This window comes from Barbatula barbatula, assembly GCF_947034865.1.
Source record: "Barbatula barbatula genome assembly, chromosome: 16".
Taxonomy (NCBI): Eukaryota; Metazoa; Chordata; class Actinopteri; order Cypriniformes; family Nemacheilidae; genus Barbatula; species Barbatula barbatula.
Genome location: NC_136779.1, coordinates 6,219,101 through 6,244,227, shown reverse-complemented (window position 1 = coordinate 6,244,227; position 25,127 = coordinate 6,219,101). Strand labels below are relative to the sequence as shown.

Genomic DNA, 25,127 nt, shown 5'->3' with positions numbered 1-25,127 from the left:
GAGGTGTTTTTTATTTGATATACAGTATTTTATGTTTATATATTCGTACATTTTCTTAAAGTTTCGTTAAAAATTTAAAAAAAGCTTTATGACAAATGCTGGCATGCTTAAAGGGACAGTTCACCCAAAAATGAAAATTTAACCAAACAGTTCTAGTAGACAAAATTACAATGGTAGTCAAAAGAGCCCCAGAACTGTTGCTTTGCTACAATCTGCAAAATATCTCTTTTTGTGTTAAACAGAACAAAGAAATGTATAAATAATTTTACCTACTATGGCAGTCAATGCTGGCCAAGGACTGTTTGGTTACAGGCATTCTTCCAAATATCTTTCTCTGTGTTTATCAGAACAAAGACATTTGTCAATACGAAAAAAATACAGATTTGGAACAACTTGAGGTGTTGGCTGTGTTTTGTGTTAGCCGACAGACCTTTACCAACAGGCTCCCACCCCACCTCCAGCTTTCCTGTAGCTCAGTGGTTAGACCATGGTGCTAGCAACGCCAAGGTCATTCGTTCGACCACAGGGATTGCACATACTCAAATACAGATGTATAGTGTCATCCAATGTAAGTCGCTTTGGATAAAAGCGTCTGCCAAATGCATAAATGTAAGTATGTTACGGTCTCTACAAATAAATCAGGCTCAAAGGACGCAGCAAAGACTTGCTTTTCAACGGCAATCTAAATCAGAATCTGATGAGATGCACTTGAATTAGAATCTTAAAGGTTAGGCCCATCCATCCATGCCAGCAGTTTACAACTGTGACACCACAGCCTATTAAACTATCACAGCTAGCTGCTGGACCATGCTCTGTAATTACTACCAATGATAAATGTAACGCTCACATTGCGATTGCTTATCATGTTCCATAAAACGCTCCCATGAATACATCTGGCCACTGACAGACCTAATTGGTATGTTGCAGGTATAAACACCACGCATGAGGATCTTCTGTATTGTTTCGCCACTGACTTCTTCATTAGTAGCACTCCTAAGCAAATGTGGGATCGCGCGTACTTTCTGCTCTAGTGGAAGACAGATGGTGAGGTAAGAAAGTAGATATGCATTCCCATCGCAAAAGTGACAAAACATAACACTTGCCAGGAGAAACCACAGACACTCTGAGAGTTAAAGCCGTCATGCTCACGGTTTTCATTCTTTCTTTATCTCCCTCTCAAGATGGGTTTCGTTTTTTTAATCCTCATTAAAAGGAAAACCGTTCAAACTCCAGTCAATTCTGGCAAAGCATCAATGAACATATTTGTATGCTCGTAACTCAGTGAAATCCGCACACTTCACGAAGCTGTTGGGTTAACATAGCAACAGATACAAGTTTCAAGGGAACACAACAGAGGGGGATAAAGAGGGAGAGAGAAAGTTATAAAAGAAAAAGCTTTCATGTAAAAAATACACGTTTCTTAGGTGTTTGTGGCCCGGTGGACTCTTGTAAGACACTTCTTACCCCCTCACTAACATTTCATGTTTACACTAACAAATATTACATAGTTCATACATACAATCACATGAGAATTTGTCATTTGTGTATATGCATGTATGATATTTTGATAACACTTTACAATAATGTTCCATTTGTTATCTGCATGAACAAACAATCCACAATACTTTTACAGCATTTATAAATCTTTCACTTTCAGTTTTATCTTATACAATTAATGCATACTGGCCTAACATTAGTCAACATTGATTAATAAAGGTTCATGATATTTACACATGCTGTCTATCAAGATAATCAAATTAACACACATTTAATACTTTTGAAGCCAAAATACAATCGGCAGAAGTAAAAAGCAAACATGAGGCTATAAGCAGACTACTTGTGGTCGCTCAATATCAACGCCACCACCACCAAGCTTCCGACAACTCTTTCAAACTTTATTACAACCTTGTTGCCTGATAAGTAATTACTCCGTGAATCAATCCCCATTCACGTTTTTACAGATTATGTTGCCTTATTTGTAAAACCGGCGTTTTTTAAGACAATAAAGCTTTTAAATATCACAAGCGATTAAAACGTGAAAATATTTAGAGGTTTTGTCACAGATCTTATTTCAGGCAATTGACCAAAAGTCCATTGACAAAACGTATTGTATTGAACTTCTTATTTGTAATCACTCTTTCTTTGGATTATTATGATTATATAATGATTATATATATTATGTAATGATTTCAATATTTTAAGAATTTTTCAAATTTGTTTAGTTCCATTTTTTGTGTATTTGTTTCCACTACACATGACATTCTGAACAGCAATGAGACACCTGCAGCTTTGCTTTGATGACAGCAAATGGAGCACACACACAGTCTAGTGGAGCCGCTGCTTGCTAATATATTCACTCTATATTCAGTCTGTTAGATCTGCTGTTGATGTGGATCTTCACATGTGTTTTTCAAGTCCTCAGATCTCTTTTAAACAAGACACTTTGATAGATGTTTAACCATAGATCACATGGACAATCACATCACAGCTAGTGCATGCGTTCTTATTAAACTTAAACAAAACACCAAAGGAAAGAAAATTGAATGCAGTTCATCAATGTCTGATGAATAACAAGATCCATACAATTCGTCTCCGTTACTTGAATTAATCGAAATATATATGAAAAATATACTGTATATTACTAATGATGGTTATTAAAATGGTCTGTCTGGCTGAATGACACTTGCCTGTACTCACAGCATTACAAATAAACACGAATCATCACAAAATTTAATCTGCACCTTCCATGTAGATAATCGCAGATAGAAATATTTTCTAAGTGAAACACCAGCTGTGGGTGCCAGCTGTTCATGCGGTGTCTGATGGGTGAAGCTGATTAAAGCACAATGGCTTTTAATACATTTTGCATCTGTAACTACAACCTTCACATCAGCCATTCAGTTCGGGGCTGAAACCAAAATGTAATTTTAATTACGCTTACATGATTTAATGACAACGAAACTTAAAAATAAAACTCTCTCAAGAGGATTTATGAAATTTTAAAATTAACATAATCATATTTGCAAACTTTAAATGCGTCAAAACTATTTTGAAGTCAAAATAAAAAATATATAAATCTTACTTTTTCAATGTTTTTTTTAATGTGAAGCATTGCATAAAATGATGTTAAAAGTATTCAGGTAGTAAAGAAAAATGTAATCTGCACAAAATTAGTATCAAAATATTGCCTTCTTCTATACAAGGCTTAAAATGGTTTTAGATTGGGAGGAAAATAAAAACAACAATCAAGGATCTTACAATGTGCCTGGAATTTCTTACACAGCAGCCAGATGGTGGAAAAAGCGAGAGAGCTGATGTGTTATATTAGCATGAATTAACATCTTGTGTGTTCTAAGTTAAAATGCCACCACAAATAAAAGTGTTAGCGAGCTTTAAGGCTGAATTAAATTTACGTTTGGAGTTACACTATCGCTGCTATTTACAGCAACAATCCCTATCACTTTCTTACATGAGTGACATTAATTCACGCATAGCTAATCTGCAGAAATCTTTCTGTAATGTGGCACATGAGCTGCCTGGGATGGTATTGGTCTTCAATCTCGTAGGATAGGAGTGGGATCATGGTAAGTCTCACTTTAAAGCTTGAGGTCACAAAGGTTATGACACAATCCCTCCCTTCCAGATGTTACTGGATGTTTTAACCACCGTGTGAGCAACCGAATGCTGGCTGACAATATATCCATTGAACCATAGGAACCAACTTTGTCCTAAAGATGAGTATAAAATACACACACAAATAAAATTATTATTTATATATGGTAGGACTTGATCTTGGAAGACTTGGAGAAACATTTGAGTTAATATTTAAATCTTTGACTGTACCTGTGTGTACCTGTAGGCTTTTTTCCTCAATTCGACTTCATTTAATATCAGTCTAGGAGAAATAATTCAGATATTAAGAAGGATCTTAAGAAGGATTAAAGATCTCATATCTCTTTGATTAATAGAAAGCTTAGAAATGGCATAAATACATTAAAAGTGCATCATATTATTTGTTAAAAGCATAGACTTATTTCCACTACAGACATAGCGTAACTCTTAAACACACATAACGCGCCCAGATCCATTCGGTATTCCATAACTGTGTACCTTAAAACATTTTTAAGAGCGATCCAAGGTGAGAGGGCTGTGCAATGTCATGGTCAGATGCCACATTACTGACTCTCAATAAATGTACATTACATGCTATCACATCACATCACCTCTTCTCTCCATTATCTACTCTTAAGAAAACCAAGAGCCCTAAAGAATCAATCTATAGTCTATACAATATAGAGTCCCATAAGATTACAACATAATGTAATCGACTCACATTATAGAAATATAGAACAGCATCTCAAGCATAACAGTTCCCGCATTTGTAACCTGTGTGGCGGTGCAGACGGAATCAGACGTTAATTGTGATGTATTAGTCACAGTCCAAACAGTTGTGATTGGACATTTACTGATGATCTTTTTGGAAATAATCAGAGTCTTATGTCTCATGAATGCTAAAAGGGTCTGTCAGAAATAAATCACCATAACATGTTAAATCTGTGTGTTGTGCTCTCATTATCTCTAACGCAGGAATACAAACCAATACATACACAGCATTACATCACATGTATGTAGACTGACTCTCTTCACTTAATCTATTTTGGGTAAATAAATATAATGAAACGAGATAGAAAGGCACATGTCCAACATATATATAACAATATTTTATAGCACAATGTCATTTGTATGTGGACATAAATCATGAGGAAAAACAAACAGACAATTTGCAACAGACAGAAACTCAAATCCTCCCCTGTGACCTTGTGCAATATTCGGTCTACAATGTGTGGATATCAATTGCAGGATCTGACCATCAACTCAATGGGTTTCATTTTTCTTTGCCACCTTTACAATCATGTACAGATTAGACCAAAAAGTTATCACCTTTACACTATAAACTGTTGCATTATATCTCTCTTGCCATAAATAACTCCCCCGGATTTTCCCTTTCACCCATTTGCAATCGTATGGAAACACCACCGGTGTCTCAGTAAGACCGAGACAGACAGTGAACTGATAAATGCACGCCACTGACATTCCCAATGACAAAAAGTCCCAGTGCAGGTATGTGTCTGGACCGCATATGTCAGAAAGCATTAAGAACCTTCGAAACGCTGTTTGCCACGAGAGAGAGTGGTGCTCCACCTGTTAACCACGGTGGCTTTAGACCTATAGGCATATTTCCCCTGTCACAGACTAAACCTACAGACAGAATTACGCTCTCTGTGGACACGTGTCCCTGAAACGTAGCGCAAAGGTCCAGCATTTTTCTACAGAGTGGCTGTACATTTCCCCAGAGTTAACAATCAACACAGACAGATTCAATGAAATGGAGTTTCCTTACCTGTGCCGTCTGAATGCATCCGAGCCAGACCCCAAGCTGTACATTCTTGTGCTGCGTGTCTCCGTCTTCTCTCCTTCCCTCCTTTTGGCCTCTTCTATCTTTCGCACCGTCTCTCTCACCTTCTCGCGACACTTGTGCGAGTCTACTTGTGTGGCAGCTGAAGACCCCGCTGTGTTGATGGCATTTCTCTCTCTCTTCCTGGCAAAGAGGGTCAAACTGAAGATGGTGTCAGTGACAGTAAAAAAAGCTATAGGGGAATTGGTGAGAAACAGAGAGACAAGTGTCCAAAAAAAGAGGACGAAGCAGCTGTTAGCAGCTCGAGACGGTGATGAGAGGCAGCTGGAGAGTCGCAGTTGTGATCTCTGACTGAGGAAAGGTGCGAGAGCAGGTGGGGAGCTGCGCTCAAGAGCGTGCGGTGACTCCCTTGCGCGTCTGTGCGTGTGAATGTGTAAAGATGTGTCTTACTCTATAAACCTTGTATCTCACGTGGATCTTGTTTACCTGTGCGGTAAAGTAAAATATTTGTAATGTAGTTCCCTTACAGAAAACCTGAAGCAAAGTTTCTTTTTTAATCAAGTCTGGGTTTCTGAGCTGAAAAAACAGATGCTGTTTATGTGAGAGTTCTGGGGTGGACTAACCCTCCACCCTCAATCAGACCGCTCATCCATAGCCTCCGCCCGCTCCGTCACAACCAACCCAGTTCTCCAACCTTGGGGAATAATCATGATGGAATGATGATGCTGAGAAGAGAGTACAGCTGATTAAAATAGATTCACATGAAAGACTGGAGCTGACCTTTGGATTTGTTGGTGGGGTATGAATTGAGGAAGAAGTCCATACAGATGCTTTTCAATTAGTTGCAATTCATTTCCTTCGCTTGTTTTCTTCCGAATTGCTTAATATCCGCAGGTGCCACTCCAGCGAAATCCGAAAAGTTTGAGTTGAGCTGTGGACTGAGATGATCATGAAAGCAATCCAAAACAAATACCCAAATCAAAATTCAGAAATGATGTTTGTCCAGTTTGTAGAGCAGATGCGCACCTCATCTGTTCGATGTGATCTGCCTTCTGCTCTCCAGACCACAGAACAAGCTCCTGATACCTAATCATGATGCTGTACAGATTTACCCTGCCTCCACCCCCCTCCTCGTTTACTCGTGCTTTTATTCTCTCTCTTTCTCTCCCTCTCTCCATCCTGATCCCCTTCTCACTGCATTTATCCAATCGTTTATTTCTTCTTTGGAAACTGTTGGTTCTCTCTACCTCCTATGATTTTCTGCCTGTCCTTCCCATATTGTTTTTATTTGGTACATCTGCAATTTAAACCCAGTCTTTTCATTTCAAGTCTTTCCGCCTCATGTCATTCTTATAGAGATGAGCAGGTCTGACTTACAAGATGCTTTAAGCCGTCTGTTGATTCTTTCTCTGTCTCTGTCTCAGTGTTTTTCTTTTTTTGTCTCTCTCTCTCTCTCTCTGCTGTCTCTGACACTTGTAGTCATCCCTCAACATACTTCAACCTTGTCTGTCCTTCAGGTCTGAGGTTGATCCGAATGCAGTTTTGTTCTCTTTAGCTGGAGGGTTATTACCAAATCTCTCCACGTTCTCAACACAAACAAAAACAGACCTTCATTTTCATTCGAGGTTAATGATATTTTCTATCCCCTAACCTCTCCCCTAAGCTTACCCTTCACACAAACCTGTTGACATTTTTAGATTTAAGGTAAAAATGTAATTCGGCTAATATTGGAATCATTTTGCTAGTGAGAGCCACCAAAATGCCAAGGAAAAGTTTGAATGGAATGGTTTATTATGTTCATCAGGATTTTTTTTCCAATTATAGTCAAACATGTACACACACACACACACCTTTTCTACTGCCATGGTGATGACATTACATTAACTTCTATTTACGATCCAAAGCTAGCACACAACAAGCACCAAATAGGAGTGAAACGTTAGGTTCTACAAGATAATATATGGATTTTATCAAATGTTATTCGACAGTTCATATTTTTGTGACTTGTGACGGCAATTCATATTTGATAAGCAATACAGAAAGCTTAAAACGTTAATGTCGTTTTAATTTAAAAGATAAAAAGGATGAAAGTGATGTTCATTTTATGATTAATTTCAGTAGCAAATTGAAAAAGTGTTGTACAGCTGACAATGCAAATTAAACTTTCACCTGCGAGAAAGATATTTGATGTGACATCACTAGTGTAGCTCTTACTACAGTGACCAGAATAAAAAACATCCAGTTGGTTTTGTCGAAAATGACAGCATTGAATTCCAGAAGCCTAGTGTTTCAGTTAAAGCAGACTCAAACAATTCAGGAATGAAATGCCCATTGACTTCCAGGTTGACTGTTGACATCTAAATATAAATCTTTTGCACAAGGTGAGCACGTGAAAAACTAAAAATATACTTCACTATTAAAAAACCCAAAGCTGATATTTTAGCTCTCCCTGTCTCAGTTCATCTTCAGTCTTCTCAAAAGTAGCTCTTTAAATTGTCTCAATCACTTTGTGCACATGGCAGCTTTTAAGAAACTAAAAATATCATGGTGCTATTTTAGAAGAGGCCAGGTGAAAAGACAAACTGACAGCAAGAGAAGCGGATGTGAGTCTGCTTTAAACATGCTCAAGCTAAACTGTGCACAAATTTGACACGTCGGATTTGCTTACAACACATGAGCTCTTCGAAACCTAGTGAACTGTCTATATAGGCAGTATTCTAACCTCAGGACAGCTTACTGTGTTTTGAAAAATGCAAGGGTGTTTTAGGGGGATTTAAATGTAAAAAAGGTTAACCTTCTGCATAATGTAATATGACAACGTACTGTAGAACAACTGCGAAAGCTAAAAATTGAAAAATTACTTATACATTCCCATGATTCATATGTGTTAAACAAACAGATTCTTCACCATAAAGTACCAGAATTTTTGAGTGCCGCTCTCCAACCATGCTTCTGAATGCCTCTTGCTAGAAAGAGAATGCACATCATTTTTAGTCTGTTACAGCATCAACCAAATCTGAAAGAGGAAAGATGTTAATGGAAGGTTAATTCCACCACAATTAAACAACTAAAAAAGATGTTTACCGAATGCTGTCGGCATCCAAACCTCTTATTTAGGAACGCATTATGCCTTTATGATTAAAAGCAGTGAGATGTACTTAGAGAGGCACTGTGTGTAATAGAATTAATCTGTGCTTCTGCTTGAATGTCAATATTATTAATCTTATTGTGGAAGTCAAGGTGCTGCACTTTCTCTTATCCGAGTCTTTAGTTCCAAGCAATTTAGTGAGCTATAAATGTGAAATAAAATAAAATTCATCATCACAGCACCTACATTTGTCAAATAATTGCTTGATATTCATGGTGAAATGGGTTATTGAGTTTCAAAATGTGACTTGTATGCACATCTATAGCGTGTGTAGTGACTCTTGTTCAGCTATAAAACTTTCTCAAATGTGTGAACTGGAAAACACAGTAGCTTAGGGTTCCCAAGATGCAGCTGGTTGGCCCTGGGGGAAAATGGTGTGTGGTCAATTGTCCCTGATGGCTCAGGTGGAAGCTACCTGTCCATCAGGTGTCTTAGCTTCAGCAGGTTACATGCCAAATGCAGAATTCTGCCAGCCTCACGCTGCATCAGATGGACTGCAAAAGCAGAAAATAGCAACACTGAATAAATATATAAATATTGCTTTGTAAATAAATAAATCCAGTCTGTTGTCTTTCATCTATGAAATGTGACATTCAGGGTTTAAGAAAATGCACATGGCTATTTTTAGATAAGCTTTAGCAAGAGAACCCAGAAAATAAGAAAAGGTGCATTGGGGTTAACTTTGTTGTTAAATCTCCCCTGAGAGGCTGCTGGAAAAATCTCTTGATTCTGACTGTAACTTAGCTTCAAACCCTTAACATCTCAAAGCGATTTACAAACAGTAACATATCAGACGATAGCTAAAGTTGAGTTTGGAAACGACAACCCAGTCACATGACACAACTTTCAGTGACAAGACACAGTAAAATATTCACAGAATGTCTATACACACTTGTTCATCACCACTCACAAATAATAATAAGCTGAACATAAAGAAACATTACACTGATTAGGATTGAGATAAAGTGCAAAAATACTCTTTACTCACCCTTATGTTGTTCCAATCCCACATGAAATTCATCCATGAAACACCAAGGGAGACAGACAGCCGAATGCTGTCAAGTTCCTAAAGCACCAGACCTCTTTATGACTCAGGAACTATTTTCCATGACTTTCTCAAATCTTGAGGTGGTAGCTGCTAACAGTTGTAACATTTATGAAAAAAATCGAAATTTTCAGAGGTGTTGAAACACAAGTTACACTACACCTAAAGTAACGTCATATCTAAAAATGTTACCATAAAACACATTTGTATACATTAAATGCTATTCTAAAAAAGATTGAGTTGAGAGTTGGTGCATATTAACATTACTTTTGGACGGTTAGTCATGTCATTAAATATTATTTAACAAACATAAACAGTTAAACATATGTTATACGGGTATTTGTGGCACAAATTTCCATAACTTTTCTATGGTTTTTCATGAACGAAACCCTGCAGCTAATTCTCAGTGGAATCATCTTGCTGCCATCTATAGCAGACCAGGACCGGAAAAAAGACCATAGAGAAAAAGAACAACTGAGTGATTTAAACCGACCTTTGCTTCATTCATTTGCGAATGCGTAAAGGGCTTAAAGCTTCATTACTATCCAGAGAGATTCTTCGCTGTAGCGGTGAAAGAGGGACACGAAACTTCTTGACAGTCACTCCACACACCTCAGACACCAGAACTCCTTAAGCTTTTAAAACCTATGATTAGGATCATTTTTCTCCTTGCTAATCCCTTATCCGACTCTCATTAGTAGATATTAGAATATTATGAACTTTTAAGTACAATCTAGATTTGCACATGTGATATATAAGCTTATGTACACGTAGGTTTGTGAGAAAAGGCTTTTGAAAGTGAAAGTGCTTTTCTGTCTTCATCCCTTCATTTAAGTACACAAACCAAAACATTTCATTTCAGTTCAGGGTTCAACCTTTATCAATTACTCTGGAGACCAAACGCAGACATTGTATGAACTGAGATCGTGTTGTGAATGAATATGAACAGGTCACATGGGAGATAAGGGAAATCAAGCAAAATCAACCACTGCAAAGGAGAAACATTTCCCTAAGGAGAAGGAAGAACAAATGTATTTTTTGTCCTTTTAAATATTTCAGAGTCACGAGTGTTCGGTGCTCTTTAGATACACACCCACTACCTGGTGATCTAGTTTCCAAAAATAGAACCTTAACATGGTTTGACAACTCCATTAAAACGCAGGTGAATTAATTCCGAGTGAATTATTAACATCTGTAACATAGTTGATATTCTCACTTTAATAAGGACAGTGATTTTCAAAAGGATTGCAACGACAGAGGCACAGACAACTGGACTAACTTAATGATCATACAGTCTGAAGTATCTCTTTGTGCTGGCCAGATGGCTGTCTGCGAGGTGGAATGAGCTTGGACTCCATATGCGCAGTCACACCTGTGGACTATCTGTCTGTTTTGTTTTTTTTGCTCTTAGTCAGAGAGCAGTCTAAGACAAAGTATCCAAATACTGTGGCTCAGTGCGGCACATCTTATCTGATCATTAGGACAACATAGCCTGGGGTGAAGGACTCACTATGCAAATTCATTTGATATAATCACCACAAGAATAGATGTAGTATTTATCAAAGCCTCAAATGTATGTTTTTGACATGAACCATGTTGAAGCACCATTTAATATACATAGAGAGACTCGCAATGAATATTTCATTAGTGTGCAAACAGTATCTGTGAAAAATAACACATTTTTGGAAGACACGGCTTACAACGTTAAAAATTGCCCTTTTAAGCTTTCATGTCAGTTACATGATAAGCAGGAAACAAGTAACAACTTGTAAAATAAACGTAATATCGTATGGTTGCGATCCAAACATCACAAATCTGCTTTAAAGGTTTAATGTGTAAGATTACGGGGAAATGCAACATAAAATACTGAACTATGTCTTCAGAGGTGTATAAAGACCTTACATAATGAACCATTATGATTTTATTTCCTTAGTATACACAGCGGGTCCCCTTAGTAGATAGAATGTTGTTTCTACAGTAGCCTTTAATGGACAAACTGCTTTACAGAGCGCGTTTCACAAATATGTTATCTCGTGCGGCAAAGAAGCAAAAACGTGACAACATCTTTGTCCCGTGTCAGCCACCATAGTGCTTCGAAAGGGAGGGGTGAGCGGTGAACTAAGCCATTGGTTGCTATTTGCAACCTCACTGCTAGATGCGGCTACAATCTACACACAGGACCTTTAAAAGGGTTACAGGAAATGAAATAGATACGCTGCATACAAAAAAAACACGAAGAACCACAAAAAAATGTCACTGTCGGACTGAAACACAGTGTTGAATTATTCAATAAAATGCTGTTTTTGATCTCCTGTAAAGTGCCGGTTTTGGAGATACAAGCTTTCAGTCAGACAGCGGGAATATGCTTTAACTTCATTCAATCAAAGTGTTTTTGTACAAATTAACAAATTTGGTCATGGCACAAAAGCTGTTAAAAACCAATGCCTTATACAACGTAGCCTACTATATGTGTGTGTTTGAAAAGGGTCCCTGCATACTGTCCTTGCTTCTGGTTCAGATACAACAGCACACATCTCAGCCACAACAATTTAATGTCATTTCATTCATCTTTGACAACTGACCCTGTTTTAGCTTATTACAATGATGCAGGACACAAGTTAAGGCCAACTGACCAGTCCACAGGGAACTTCCTGTTGTTCATGCATCAAAAAACCTTTATAACTGCATGACAGGTCCACTAATCCAATGTGTCGCTATACAAGAGCATATGCATGTGTAGATGACTGCTCTCGACCTTCCATAGTAGTACGGTCCAGCCATTTGTCTTAAAGTGACAGGGTTATTCACCCCATGCCCTGAAGAATGGTATGTACTTATTATTTTCAAGTATAATGTCATATGTCCAAAAACCAGGCTGTCCATCGCCTCACAACCTTTTGTTTCATATTATACGCCAATCTTTTTTCAAATTAATTTATGGCTTCTATGTGAAAATGACCGACATCATTTTAGAAGGCTATGAACAAAATATGGGATAATAGAATTGGATATACGGTGTAAAAACCAATAGACATGTTCACGGATTAGTTTATTAGATATTGTTGCGATAAAGCAGAATCCAAAGCAAACGTTCAACTGAAGATATGGGGAGTGCGCCCTCTGCAGGTTGTTTATATACATGCGCTGTTGAACCTGTCTTTGGTTTGGACTGGTTACCATGGTAAATATCTTTTTCTACCCATCATGTGCTTTTATGGCATGGAAATGAACTGTAGTAATTCAACTGATTCAGCAATTTACTATAGTAATTCGCTTTAATTGATTAATATTCAACAGAAACGAATTATTCGGTCAAACCATGTACACTTCGACGTTTATTGGACAAATAGCCTACGTGTGAAATACACACGCTATTCAGTGTAGCAACAAGACATATTATACATTCAACGCCAAACACTCGTGATAAATTATATTTCCAACCTTGCGTTAAATCTGCAAAGTTTGGATTTTAAATTCATGTCATGGCGGCACACTTGAGGACGCCGCAAGTACGCGCCATTCGCGCAAGAATATCAGAAAGCGAGGTTTCTGTTCATCCGCCTTAAACAATAGTGCCATGCAAAGGTATATTTTAGACAATATGTGAATAGATTTAATATGATTTTTTAATTTTGTTATAATATGTCTGCATGGTGGATGTGTTTCCATTCCCTCACCAAAGAACTTGTGCTGATTCTCGATTAAATGCTAAATTACACGACCCAGTTGGATCCCTAGCTATTCAAGACCGCCTTAAAAAGACCAACACTGCCCTCAAGCGGACATAAATAGCTGCACTAGCTGATGGACAGTACAAACCGACCACGTGGTTTCATCATTGAGCTTTATTTTAAAACCTGACATGAAATTGTGTTTGCTTGCTGTTATCAGAAAGATTAGTGTTGTTTTTAATGTGACAAATGAAGCCACGTTTTAATCGCCTGTGTCTTTGGTGTGTTTCCCTTAAACTTACAATATTGGCAACAAACAAATTATGTACAAAGAGGAGTGTGTGACAACCTTGAAGTTACCTCGAAAGCCCTGAAAAGTGTCTGAAGAACAGTATTAAAGGAAATGAAGCTGGTATTATCATCAGTAAGGTCCATTTTGAAAGTGAAGTGATCCTAAAACAGGAAAGCCACTCTGTTCCTGTTGGCTTGATCCAGGTTCAGTAGCAAAAGAGTTCTCCACAAGAAAATCCAGTACCGTCAAGTTTCAATACATTTACGAGACATAATAACTTGTACATATATTTAAACAATGCAGAGCATTATAAAGGCTTGGCAACACAGATCCTCGTTTTTACATCTGTCTTTTAGCAACCTCTGGATAATACGTCCAGGACCACATGTTTAAACAAACCGACATAGTAAACACATCACTTGATAAATTCAAAGATCGATCATAAAACCACAATTCTCTGGATTGTTATTTATTGTTTTTCGGCGGTTTTTCGACTCTAGCTCCTTGTTTAAACTGCATTTTAAGTGTGTGTATTATAAGTACAGAAATTGCATTGAACTATGAAATCTTGCAGCTTGTTTGTGCACAGTTCTGGGACGGGCTCAGTGGTGGATAGATGAGTTTGGATTTTTTGCTTCCGTTCCTCTTTTTAGCACTGCTGGCTATGACCGAGTAGGAACGGCCATGCATCATCCTGGCGTTGAGACCGTTGGCCATGGAGAAGGACTTTAGGTGGCATTTTAAGGCAACAGGAAGGGGAAGTTTGTCCACGAGGTGCACCGGAGTGCAGGACACGATAGAGCGACAGCACAGGTCCTGCAGACTCAACACTGCACAAAAAAGATAAAACAGTCAGAGCACAACTTGGAGTCTCCAAGCAGTATTTTGTTATTAGGGAAGCAGTCATCCAACGCAACAACTTGTTTTATCATCTAACTTGTCCTTTACATATCTACAGTCAAAACAAGCACATAATGCCTTCCTATAAATGCCATATTGTAACCTAGCAAATGTTTTCCTCTCTCTCAACCTTCCTCCTACAAGCACTTTTCCAACATAAAGCAAATTTATGTTTATAGAAAGCTGAAATAAGTTGTGGGCGGTAGTCCATTACGTTGATATTTGAACACAGGGTGTCTCCGCTTTTTAACAGTATTAAGTCTTAAAGCTTTGCATACTTCAGGGCTCCAAGCATTCTTTGGGTCTATACATAATTGCAGCATTGGTCTGAGGAAAGAAAAACGTTCAATAGCCGTTCCATATGCGGTTATTTTACTGAAGGACTACTTGAATCTATGACAGTGTTCTCTTATGCATAATCTAATGTCAAAAGGCCTTCATGGTGAAGCTTGTGTGATTCTCTGAGAGAACATTTCCAACCTCAGCAACAGAGTGAGTCATGAGGAGATGTTGTTGTGTAGTGGAGCAGGACTATAATAGTATTGCGGCACGTGGAGCCCTAGAAATTTTAAAGAATTTTAATTCCTAATAGCGTTTTAATTTGTTATTTCTATAAGAAAATCCCCCCAAAAGAGCTGTCATCTGATTGCTATTATCATGTAAGGTTACATATGCCTGATCATACAAAATTGACATATTTGCATGTGTGAACGATTCACACATCCGATTAAAGTCTGTTTTGGCTGCTGGATATAGATTTTTTTTAAATCATTATAAAAAATAAATTTCCAGCTGTATAAATTAATAAACATATATTTACTACAATTTCTATCTTATTGAAAATGTTACTTATTTCTAGATCTACACATTTTTAAATCTAATATTTCCGCGTTTTTTAATGACTGTTTTGGTACCTTTGTTGGGTCTCCAAAGTCGCTCCATACCGTGCCTCATGAGCACAATCCGAGCCAACTCAGTGAAGGACTCTGTAATGTTGAAGTTACAGAGAGGGCTGACTTCGAAGAATGTGATGCCCAGTCGCTCTGCAAAAGCCTGGGCATGCTCGGTGGTCACCTGACGCTTATAGGCCAAGTGAAGCCTGTTCCCCACAAGGATCTTGGGTACACCTGGTGCATGCTGGGTACAAAGCAGTGCAGTATGTCAGTGGTTATTAAAGAGTTCTTTTTACCATGACTGATTTCCAGATTTGTTTTATACTTGTACAACTGCTAATATCATAAACCATTTTTAGAAAGCTGTTTGCACAGCCAGTAAATGCTGTGCACATCCTCAGCCCCTGCTATCAGTTGCAAAACACTCTATTATAATCACAGATTTCATGAATGACAAATCTGATGTTACCGTTTATTTGAGGAGCTGAATGAAAAACAGCGTTTTCTGATCTATGTTGACTCACATCTATCTAAGCAAAAAACATTTAATTTGACTGATTGAACCAGACTAAACTTGGTTTTTATATTTGAATAAGTCATATTCAAAGTTCAGATCTGCCAAAGATTGCACAGTTTAATATTTAAAGTGTCCAGCTCCCTTGATCTGATTTTACCTCATCAATCTCTTTAATCCATCTATCGATGCCATCAAAGGACCACCGGTTTGTGATGTCATATACAAGGATAACACCCTGTGAAAGAAAACAGGTTAGTTTAATATTTCGGTGCGCATTATACCAAAATCTGCTTTAAATCTTAGAGTTAATATTGTTCCTATAGTTCTAACTTGTAGAGCTTTGGATACCAATACCCAAGGTTGTAGGTTTAATTCTGGATAATTTGGATAAAAATTTCTGCCAAACAAATAAGTATAAGAAGAAAACAATCAAAATTGCTAAAATTGTAACAAGCTAATGGTAAAAAACAATGATAATCAATTATCAATAAAACAGTAGTCTAAAAATTGGTTGTAAAGAGCACAGTTTTCGTCTGACTGTGATGGTTGTAAGGATATCAGTGTTTTCCAGAACAAGGAAACATCATATAACAGCACCAGCCCAGCATTCCACACTTTCAACAGGAACTGCTGATCTCTGGGTGGAGTGTTTAAAAACTCTCTCTGGGAACTCTGGGATTTAGAGAAATTCAAAAGCCCATTTCCTAAAGTGCCTTTGCCGTTGATATTATGGACATTATAACATAATCTGATTTACAAAAATTGACTATTTCACAGTTTGTATTATACCTGTGCCCCTCTGGAATACGAGCGGAATATAGTGCAGAATCTGCCTTGTCCTGAGGTGTCCCTGCAAAAAAAAAGAATACAGAGAGTCCGCATCACAAAGATCACATTCAGCTTCTGCTCCTCAAAACATCTGTAGCTATTGTCTGTCCTTGTGCCTGGTGACATGAGGAGCTCTCTGTGGATGGTGCCAGGGCACCAGACTTTGAGTAGGAGCAGTGAAATGAATCATTCAGCATCCAAGGCTGAGCGCAGCACCACGACGTGCCAGTCATGTTGCGACAGGCAGGATTGTAGTATCGCAAACGCCATCTGAAATGCTTTGTGCGTCCATAACAAACTGATAATTGAATCCAGACTCCAGCAAAGCTCAGTTCTCTAAAAATGCAGCTCAATTTATAAACAACTCCTGGAGTTCACTTGGCTGAATATTTCATTGGGGTTTTGTTGTGGACCGCTGTAATTAACATAGCCAGACGTTTGGCATGTTTACTTCATATTTTGCAAACCAACAGAGGCTCATAGATATCTGCGTACACAGGCATGATGGAATGGAAAGGTTGATGTGTAGTGGCTCTTAATACTTGTTTTAACAACCTAGAAAACAATCAATGCAAGTGCGGTAAATATAGTTTCCAGTAAAATGATGTAATGCTACTCGCCAAAGCTGGAGCTTGACTCTGCGTCCATCAAGCAATATTGTAGTTGTCTTGTAGTCAATTCCTACAAGTGAGGAAGAGATAATGAAATGATTTAAGCATCCTTCAGATCACTCTTTCTTCAATGTAAACTGTTTGAAAGAGCCAACAGGCAACACAAACCCAGAGAAGGTCATATGTTCATTGGTTACCATAGGAATGTCTTTACATATTTTCTGTAAAAATATGAGGGGTACAAAATTCACAGTCATGATTTTAGGATTTTGTGGGTGCTGGTTATGGCATTGGTAGTTTCCACGAGTCTCATTATATTTTGGACCCTATATAAGTCTCATATCATTAAATAAAGACAACAATATTTGCACCGAATTTTCATCCACTATGGGCACATCATAACACACTCCTTCCCTACAAGACACTCGATTCACCTGAATACATTTCTTTTTTCTGATGAACACAGAGAAAGATATTTGGACTGTGGTCTACTGTTGTAGAAAAAATTACAATGGTTGGTGGAAAGTGCCCCAGAATGGTTTGCTTTCCTACATTCTTCAAAATATCTTCTTGATATCTTCTTGCAGGAAATGTATAAAGCATTTTTTTCCTACTATGGTGATTATCAATGTTGGCCAAGAACTGTTTGGCTACAAGCATTTTTCCAAATATCTTTCTCGGTGTTCATCAGCACAAATACATTGATACTGATTTGGGACAACTCTGGGGTAAGTAAATGAAGACAGAATTTTCATTCACAAGACAGCAAACTGTTCCTTTAAGTAAAATCTGTATCATGACACTTGGGGATGTCTGAGCTGAAATATGAAAGATATAGCATCACCTCTGAGGGGGTTCCGGATTCCAGACACATTCATATCACTCTTTTCTGCTAGGAATCTTAACAGCCCATCACACATTCCACAGTGATGAGACTGAAATCTACCACTGAGGAAAATATACATGGAACAACTGGAGATTCCATTTAGGTGGATTTAAAGCATCATCGCTGTCACAAAAGAATGAAACCATATTAACCACAATCCAATTTTATATGTGTCAGCTCACGGTATGCACCAACTGTTTGTTGAAAGTTTAACCTTCATGTTACTGGTTTGGTACTTCATATAGTTATACTGGGATGGGCAGGTGAACTCATAAAATTGCTGTTATTTTAAAACATATATTATTGGGGTCAAATGAAGGCTCAAGGCTGAACAGAGGATGACATTTAAATGCTTCATTTAATTAGATGTTTCTTTGTATTGTAGTACAAAAACATAAACCCTTTATAAACGTCATATTGAATAAGATTACTTTGTGTCACATTTTCATTGTTTGATGATTCAATGCTGTGCATTATATTTAGACATAAATTGTGTAATTCCAGCTCTCCGGTGGTATTTTTTCTTTTTATAAACATGTCTGTCTGTAGGATGCAGTCTTCCTGTTTGTGTGGGCACTCTGATTCATCCTGACAGATTTTTTCACACTAACTCTTTCTGTCTCACTGCACAATTACCCTACACCTCTCCTCACCTCCCTCACAACAACCAGCAGAGAGACATTGACCTTTCTGACAGGATGACACATATAGAAACAAGAGGAGAACAGTTTTGATGTTCAAAATCTGGAGTTTAGGGAGAAAGTCATGATATTCTATCATAATCATGCAACCTGAAGACTCACATGAAGGTCATGTGGGACCTAAGTCAGGGTGGACGCCATTTGTAATATGGTGTAAATGAAATCAAATGATGTCTGTAAGAGATAGAACTACAGCCTATAGTGTTCATTCGGTTGCTGAAACATTGTGAACACATCCAAAAAATGTGTTGCACAAATCAGACGTGATTTAAGAACCTAAGACAGGGTCCAACCCATTAAATACACTTCAATCCATTACAGCTTGTGTACATTCATGCAAAATTAAACACATCGTCTACCTTTATTAAACTCCAGAGGAGTTACATAAGCTACACATTTCACATGTTATTTATAAGACGGTAAAATAAATGTTTCAGTGGCAGAAAACTGTCTCTGATTTCTCAAGTGGCATGACCACTGTGAAGAACAGCTGTATGTCGTCACAGTTCCTTTAAGAACAAACATTATAGTCAACACTGTCCTCTCGCCATTCCAACAAACAAGCGACTTGAGGTTCACACAAGTGTTTAGATAAACATCAGAATGTTCCATCCGTTTATCGTCGGCAAACCTTGGCTGCATGCTCGTTCCCTTCAGCAGTACTGTTTCTTAGTCCCTGGGAGCAGGCGAAGAGTTACATAAGATCTTTGGCCACTAGTAATAATATCTATAAACAGAAATTCCAGCAGAGTCTTCTGCTGGCAAGATTGTAAGAGCTCTCCCAGTGTAATCAGAATGGAGTTTTTCGACCATATACATTTGCACTTATAAGGAATTGCTTGGTGAGTTGCTCCCAAGGTTACAATTCAAAATAAACTAAGCATTAGCATCCTGGCAGGGCTGTTTAGTGCCCCTCCTGGGCCAATATTTTTGCTGGTGAGTATTTAAATTAATGTAGTATGAAGTCACTTTTATAGGCCCGCAGTGGGGAATTAACTATCGATGCTGTCGGTGTTTACAACTTTTGTACACAAATGCCAGTAAGCAATGCCATAAAAAGATACCATCTAAAAATCACGCTGAAGGAATTCAAACACTACTTAAAGTCTATAGATTTTTTTATGTGTGTGCGCGCCTATAACCTGTTGCCCCTTTTCTAAAAGTAGATGGCATGTCTTTCTCAGCAGCTTGGATCGATGGGTACACAAGTGTGAAAGCCACCCAGATCTTAGACAGTGTCTGAACATAAATTTAAAGACAATCAGTTTACTTGCTTGTAATATCCAATATCAATACGAACAACTTAATTGGACCAGTCTAATCTAAGCTTCTTAAATGGCCATTAAACCTTGGATTTTGGCCTTCAATATAAAACACCACATTTGGTAAACTTGGTTTGCCCTGGAGCATGTTGAAGAAATCCCAATTTGGATTTAATGGACTTGTGATAGGCTATAATGCTGGAAATTTGCTTTATGCAAGAACTAAAATAAATGATAAACTAAGGCAATTTCACACTGTCATCTGGTTGCTGAATTAATAAATGATACAAACATTTATTGATAACACATAAACAAGTGTTTTTTTATATTTGATCAAAAACTTGCATGTGTTACCTAAACAATGCTGTTGATTTTGCATATAGATGAAAGAAAATATGTTGGTTTGGTCTAGCTGTCAAATCCCAGAGGGGTTTCACTACAGCAGATCTGTCTCCTGGGCAGTGTTACTTTTTCCAAAACAGGGAGTCGACTGTAGTTAACACCACTGAGCAGTAAATGAAAGCTAAAGAAATTGTAATCTTAGTGTTGCATCAATGTGATATAATTTGTGGGTTTTTGCATTTACAAAAATGTACATTACTCGTAAAGGAAACACACAAAATAAAAACAGAACAGCACAAACACGATCCTTATCAGAGAACAACATTTCTGGAAGCAAAACAATGGAAACACAATAGGAAAATGTAAACATGCTTGCCAGTTTAATCCTTTTTTAATCATTTTAGCAAGCGACGATGTCATATAATACAAATGTAACATAATCTATATATCAATTTAAATGTAATATTCTAAAATGCACAGACTAACAAACTTTTGGCTCTTATTTGTACTAGAATAACTTACCCATATTATATCCATAGGGTGATTCACTGGACCCATTCTGTAGACTGGCCAGTATTTCCCCTTTCCCCACATCACTGTCTCCGACCAGCAGAAATTTCAGAAGGAAATCATACGCTTTTGTTGGACTGCTCCTGTGGTTCATGTTCACATCAGCCCGATGACCCATTCTGGTACATCATGTAATGGACTTGGTGTTACAGATCTCAGACCACCAGTACCGCAAACAATACATTTGATTTAAAAAGAAATGTTTGTTCTTCATAAAGCTTCCCTGCGTTTAAAATCTCACGGCCAGCACATCACTAAAGCTGTCGTATTGTTCAGAGATCCTGGTTGTGGATCCGCTGGTGCTGTTGCGTCACGTTATGAGATAAATAAAGACAGTATGATAACATAAGCCGGGCAACTTCCTAAATGTAGCTCTTAATATTTGCGAAACGTCAAAACAAGCATCTGTCTTCTTAAAACTCCTGTCACTGCGTGCACTATCGAGGTTTTGTCAATCTTCCCCGTTCGCGCAAACATGATCCATTGAGCCATTCTTCCACGATCACTCCTTTCTATCAGCCTCAATGTTCGTCCTCGAACTTCTCTGATTGGCCCGTCGATGGAGTTGCTAGGGTAGCTCTAATAATTCACTGGACGTTAGTCGTGTCCGTCAAAACGAGTCAACGCCCATTTCGAGTTCTAGAGGGTGTAGCCAATCCCGTGTTTTCATCGCATATGCCCTGATGTCAGATCAGCGCCCGTATTCTCGTCTATTTTGCATTTGTGGCGCGGGCGGTGGTTCGGCTGATCCTGCGTCAGCTTTCCCGCGCGCTTCAAACGCGTGCTCGGGTTTGTTGTTGGCCGGGGCACGAAGAATGACGTAGTGTTAAAATGACATAATAATATCGCGGAGGCAGAAAAACATTGCTTCCCTAGATTGTTTAACAAGAATGTTAACTGCATTCTATCTTTGTTTGATGATTCGGGCAATATTCTAAATTATGATTTTATTAATCTCCATAACTTCCCATCAAATGAATTTAGGTCTTTGATAAAAGCTATCACAGCAGGTTTAGTTCAATTAGTCAGTAATCACCTTAAATTTGGTTAAGGTCATAGAGATTATCCTGCACTATGTTAAGGAGGTACATTTCAAATTACTTCATAAAATGTATCCTGTCAATTTGTCTATTTCCATATATTCGGACATTAATGAAAATTGCCACACATTTATTTTATGATTGTTGTGATTTAACAATTCATGAGTGACTTAAGCATATAGGCCTATGTGTTCAGCCCTATACATTTAACCCATAAATTCACTCTTTAAAATATTATTTTTTTCTATAAAATGCCCCCAAATTCGTCCTCTTGAGAATGTTATTTTTTTAATTTACCAAATTCTGGCAAAATGGCTTGAATTCCCTTTATATTTTCCAATTTGTTTTGCTGAAATTAAGACAGCATTTCATTCACAAGATTGTATAACATTTTTGAGTCACTATGATGATTTATTTACAGATGCTATTTGTTTCTGTGCTTTTCTTTTTTCATTTATATTATAGTTTTATACTTTGTGTACGTACACCTGTCAGAGCGTGTGTCACTCCTGCCCATTATACGTATTTATTTGATCAGATATTGTGAGAGAATATCAAAATATTCATATAAAAGTCATAAATCAAATAATTTTTTTGCTGTTTTTATTCTCAAATGTTTTACTAATTTGAACTGCTAAAACATGTCAGAACAAGGCTATTGCGCAACGTTGCTTGTGAAGCAAAATAACACACGCCGTGTTCGAGACGAATTTAGGATATCTGAGACTTTAAAGCATTGCGATAATGTACTTGTTTACTGCCAAAAATTTACCTGTCTCCCCTTTCCCAAAGTAAATAAATGTAAAGGTATGCCCATCTAGTCTTGAAAAGCAAACAAGGCAATGCTAACTTTACGGATACTATGTGTTTATTGCTTATAGTCTCCATAGTTTGTTAATACTGTTACATTAAACTAATCACAACTAGTTGAACTAAACTATTGTTAAACTAATCACAATATCCTATACAACTATTTCAAATATTTTACATGATGTTCAATAACACTATTAAGAACTTTCCTCATATGGCTAAAAATAAATAAGAATTTACATTTTTATTATGCCCACAAATCACACAGACTTCAGTTGACCTATTATCAATTCAGGCCGTACAATTATTTTAAGTTCTATCTGACATCAGATATACATAAAGGATATTCACACAAAATGTAATTTTAGATTTAGAATATCATTTTGATTAAAAGTCTTTGAATACTGCAGCATATTGTTTATTTAACTGTAACCAGGAATGGGTAATCTTTGTCCTTCCTTGGCTTCAAAAAATGTGTATGAGAGCGTTATAGTGTCAACTCGAGCCATTCTGGGGTCTTCATCAAACTCTGGGTCAATATAAAAGAAAACAGGCATGTCTACCTCCTCATGTGGGTTTAACCTCTGCTCCTCAAAACAGAAACACTGAGAAAGGAAAACAGAACCATCATTAGTGCATTACAAAGAAAAAAGAAAGTCAGATATTTTTGTTAAGATTTATTTATTTTGATTTAGTCTGCTATAAATTATAGTATCGGAAGTGTTAATTTAAAAAATAAGAGTTTGCAGTTCACTTTGTTTACCTGTATCTTATTGAAGTATTGTCCAGCATCAAAAGGCACTACATTGTAAGTTGAAATTCCTATAACAGGTTTGTCTGTGGGATTCTTTGCCCTGTAGAAGGCCAGCGCAGTTTCCCCTGGGACAAGCTGGGAAAACAATAACCAATGAAGTCACATTGTACACTATCTATTCCTCAGTGGCATTATCAACCATTATTTAAACATTCAAAACTTTTAGTTTTTCCAGGTTAAAATACATTTTCATTCCCAATTATTTTATGCAGCCTTATCAGACTTTGGGACCACACAATTTATAAATAAACAATAATATAAAACCTTACATAAATTTCTGACTGCTGTGGACGGAAGTTCCATTGCATGCTGGCATGTGTGTCTGCATTGAAAGTCACTTTAATAACACGGTCCCTGATTGGCCTCATTGTCTCCACTTGCTCAGTGTCGTGTCCTGCTGTAGCTGCACCTCCCAACCCTGCTGCCTGAGGAGAGGAACATGTTACTGTAATTACTCAAATCTACTCTCAAAATCAGCTTCGAGTTGTCAAATCATTTGTGTAATACTGACTTGACAGTACAGTCTGTAGAGTGGAACAGCAGCATACGACATGCCAATCATCCCGACCCCGGTGGCCGCAATGTATGTGAGGATAGTCTTGTTCCTTTTCTTCCAGCCATCTTCCTGGCTCTGTTTTCTCCTGTGAGTTTTAGCTCCTCGTGACGGATTGAGGAATCGCTGGGGGATCTTCCTGAGGAAAAGATGACTGCTGGATGTTGCTAATCCTCTGATGCTGCAGCAATCAATGAAAAAGCGACTGCTAGAAAGTGCTACCTGTACATACTTTGCACTGCACCCACGAAGGAGGTAGGGTAATAGCATCATCCCAATTTAGTTACAAAAGAAATCCCCCAGAAGACAGACGTGCTTCACCTAAAATACAAACAAAAGACATTTAAATATAGTTGCTCCATTTCACATATTTCATGATAGCAAGTGATGGATCCAACCACACAAAGCGTAGTGCACTACAGAACAAACTGACAGCATTAAGAATAGACTTGTAAAACATCTTATAGCATAAGCATTATTTGACTTGCTAAATTATTAAGATTGTTTGTGTAATATATTGTGCTACTCTGATAAAGCTTCATCATAAAAGTGTGTAACAATGCTAACATGCACAACACATCTTCACATCGTTTATTAAGAGTTTGATTGTTGTGAACATACAAGATAAATCCGTCACTAAAGTTCTCATTAGTATAGCAAGGTAATTTAATATATTTTAAAAGCTTACTTGACTCAATGCATGCGGTTATGTACATGTAAACCCTTCAATAGAACGTTACAAAACACGGTGCAACAGATCGATGTTCCCCTCTAGATACATGCCTCCGATAATATAGTTCCGGTGTGTTTTGAAAAAGGGACCTACCT

General features: G+C 37.6%; 2 protein-coding genes across 5 annotated transcripts; both read right to left on the bottom strand.

Annotated features, from left to right (window-relative positions):
* Window positions 1-12,918: 12,918 nt before the first annotated feature.
* Window positions 12,919-21,637, bottom strand: rab40b (RAB40B, member RAS oncogene family). The gene is made up of 6 exons (XM_079476294.1): window positions 21,035-21,637; window positions 17,331-17,391; window positions 16,672-16,732; window positions 16,040-16,117; window positions 15,387-15,609; window positions 12,919-14,402 (listed from the first exon to the last, which is right to left on the bottom strand). Exons 1-6 carry the CDS (start codon window positions 21,198-21,200, stop codon window positions 14,131-14,133), a joined length of 861 nt encoding a protein of 286 aa, XP_079332420.1. The 5' UTR covers window positions 21,201-21,637; the 3' UTR covers window positions 12,919-14,130.
* A 936-nt stretch (window positions 21,638-22,573) lies between these two features.
* On the bottom strand, window positions 22,574-25,083 carry cox11 (cytochrome c oxidase assembly homolog 11 (yeast)). 4 transcript variants are annotated; one of them, XM_079477317.1, is made up of 6 exons: window positions 24,988-25,083; window positions 24,532-24,620; window positions 24,258-24,438; window positions 24,016-24,171; window positions 23,696-23,821; window positions 22,731-23,537 (listed from the first exon to the last, which is right to left on the bottom strand). In XM_079477317.1, the coding sequence occupies exons 2-6, from the start codon at window positions 24,570-24,572 to the stop codon at window positions 23,355-23,357; spliced, it is 687 nt and encodes a 228-aa protein (XP_079333443.1). In that variant the 5' UTR covers window positions 24,573-24,620; window positions 24,988-25,083; the 3' UTR covers window positions 22,731-23,354. The 4 variants fall into 4 exon arrangements, with proteins under 4 accessions (XP_079333441.1, XP_079333443.1, XP_079333442.1 ...); XM_079477316.1 differs by having other exon boundaries at window positions 24,258-24,453; window positions 24,988-25,064; XM_079477318.1 differs by having other exon boundaries at window positions 24,522-24,620; window positions 24,988-25,063.
* Between the last annotated feature and the right edge of the window lie 44 nt (window positions 25,084-25,127).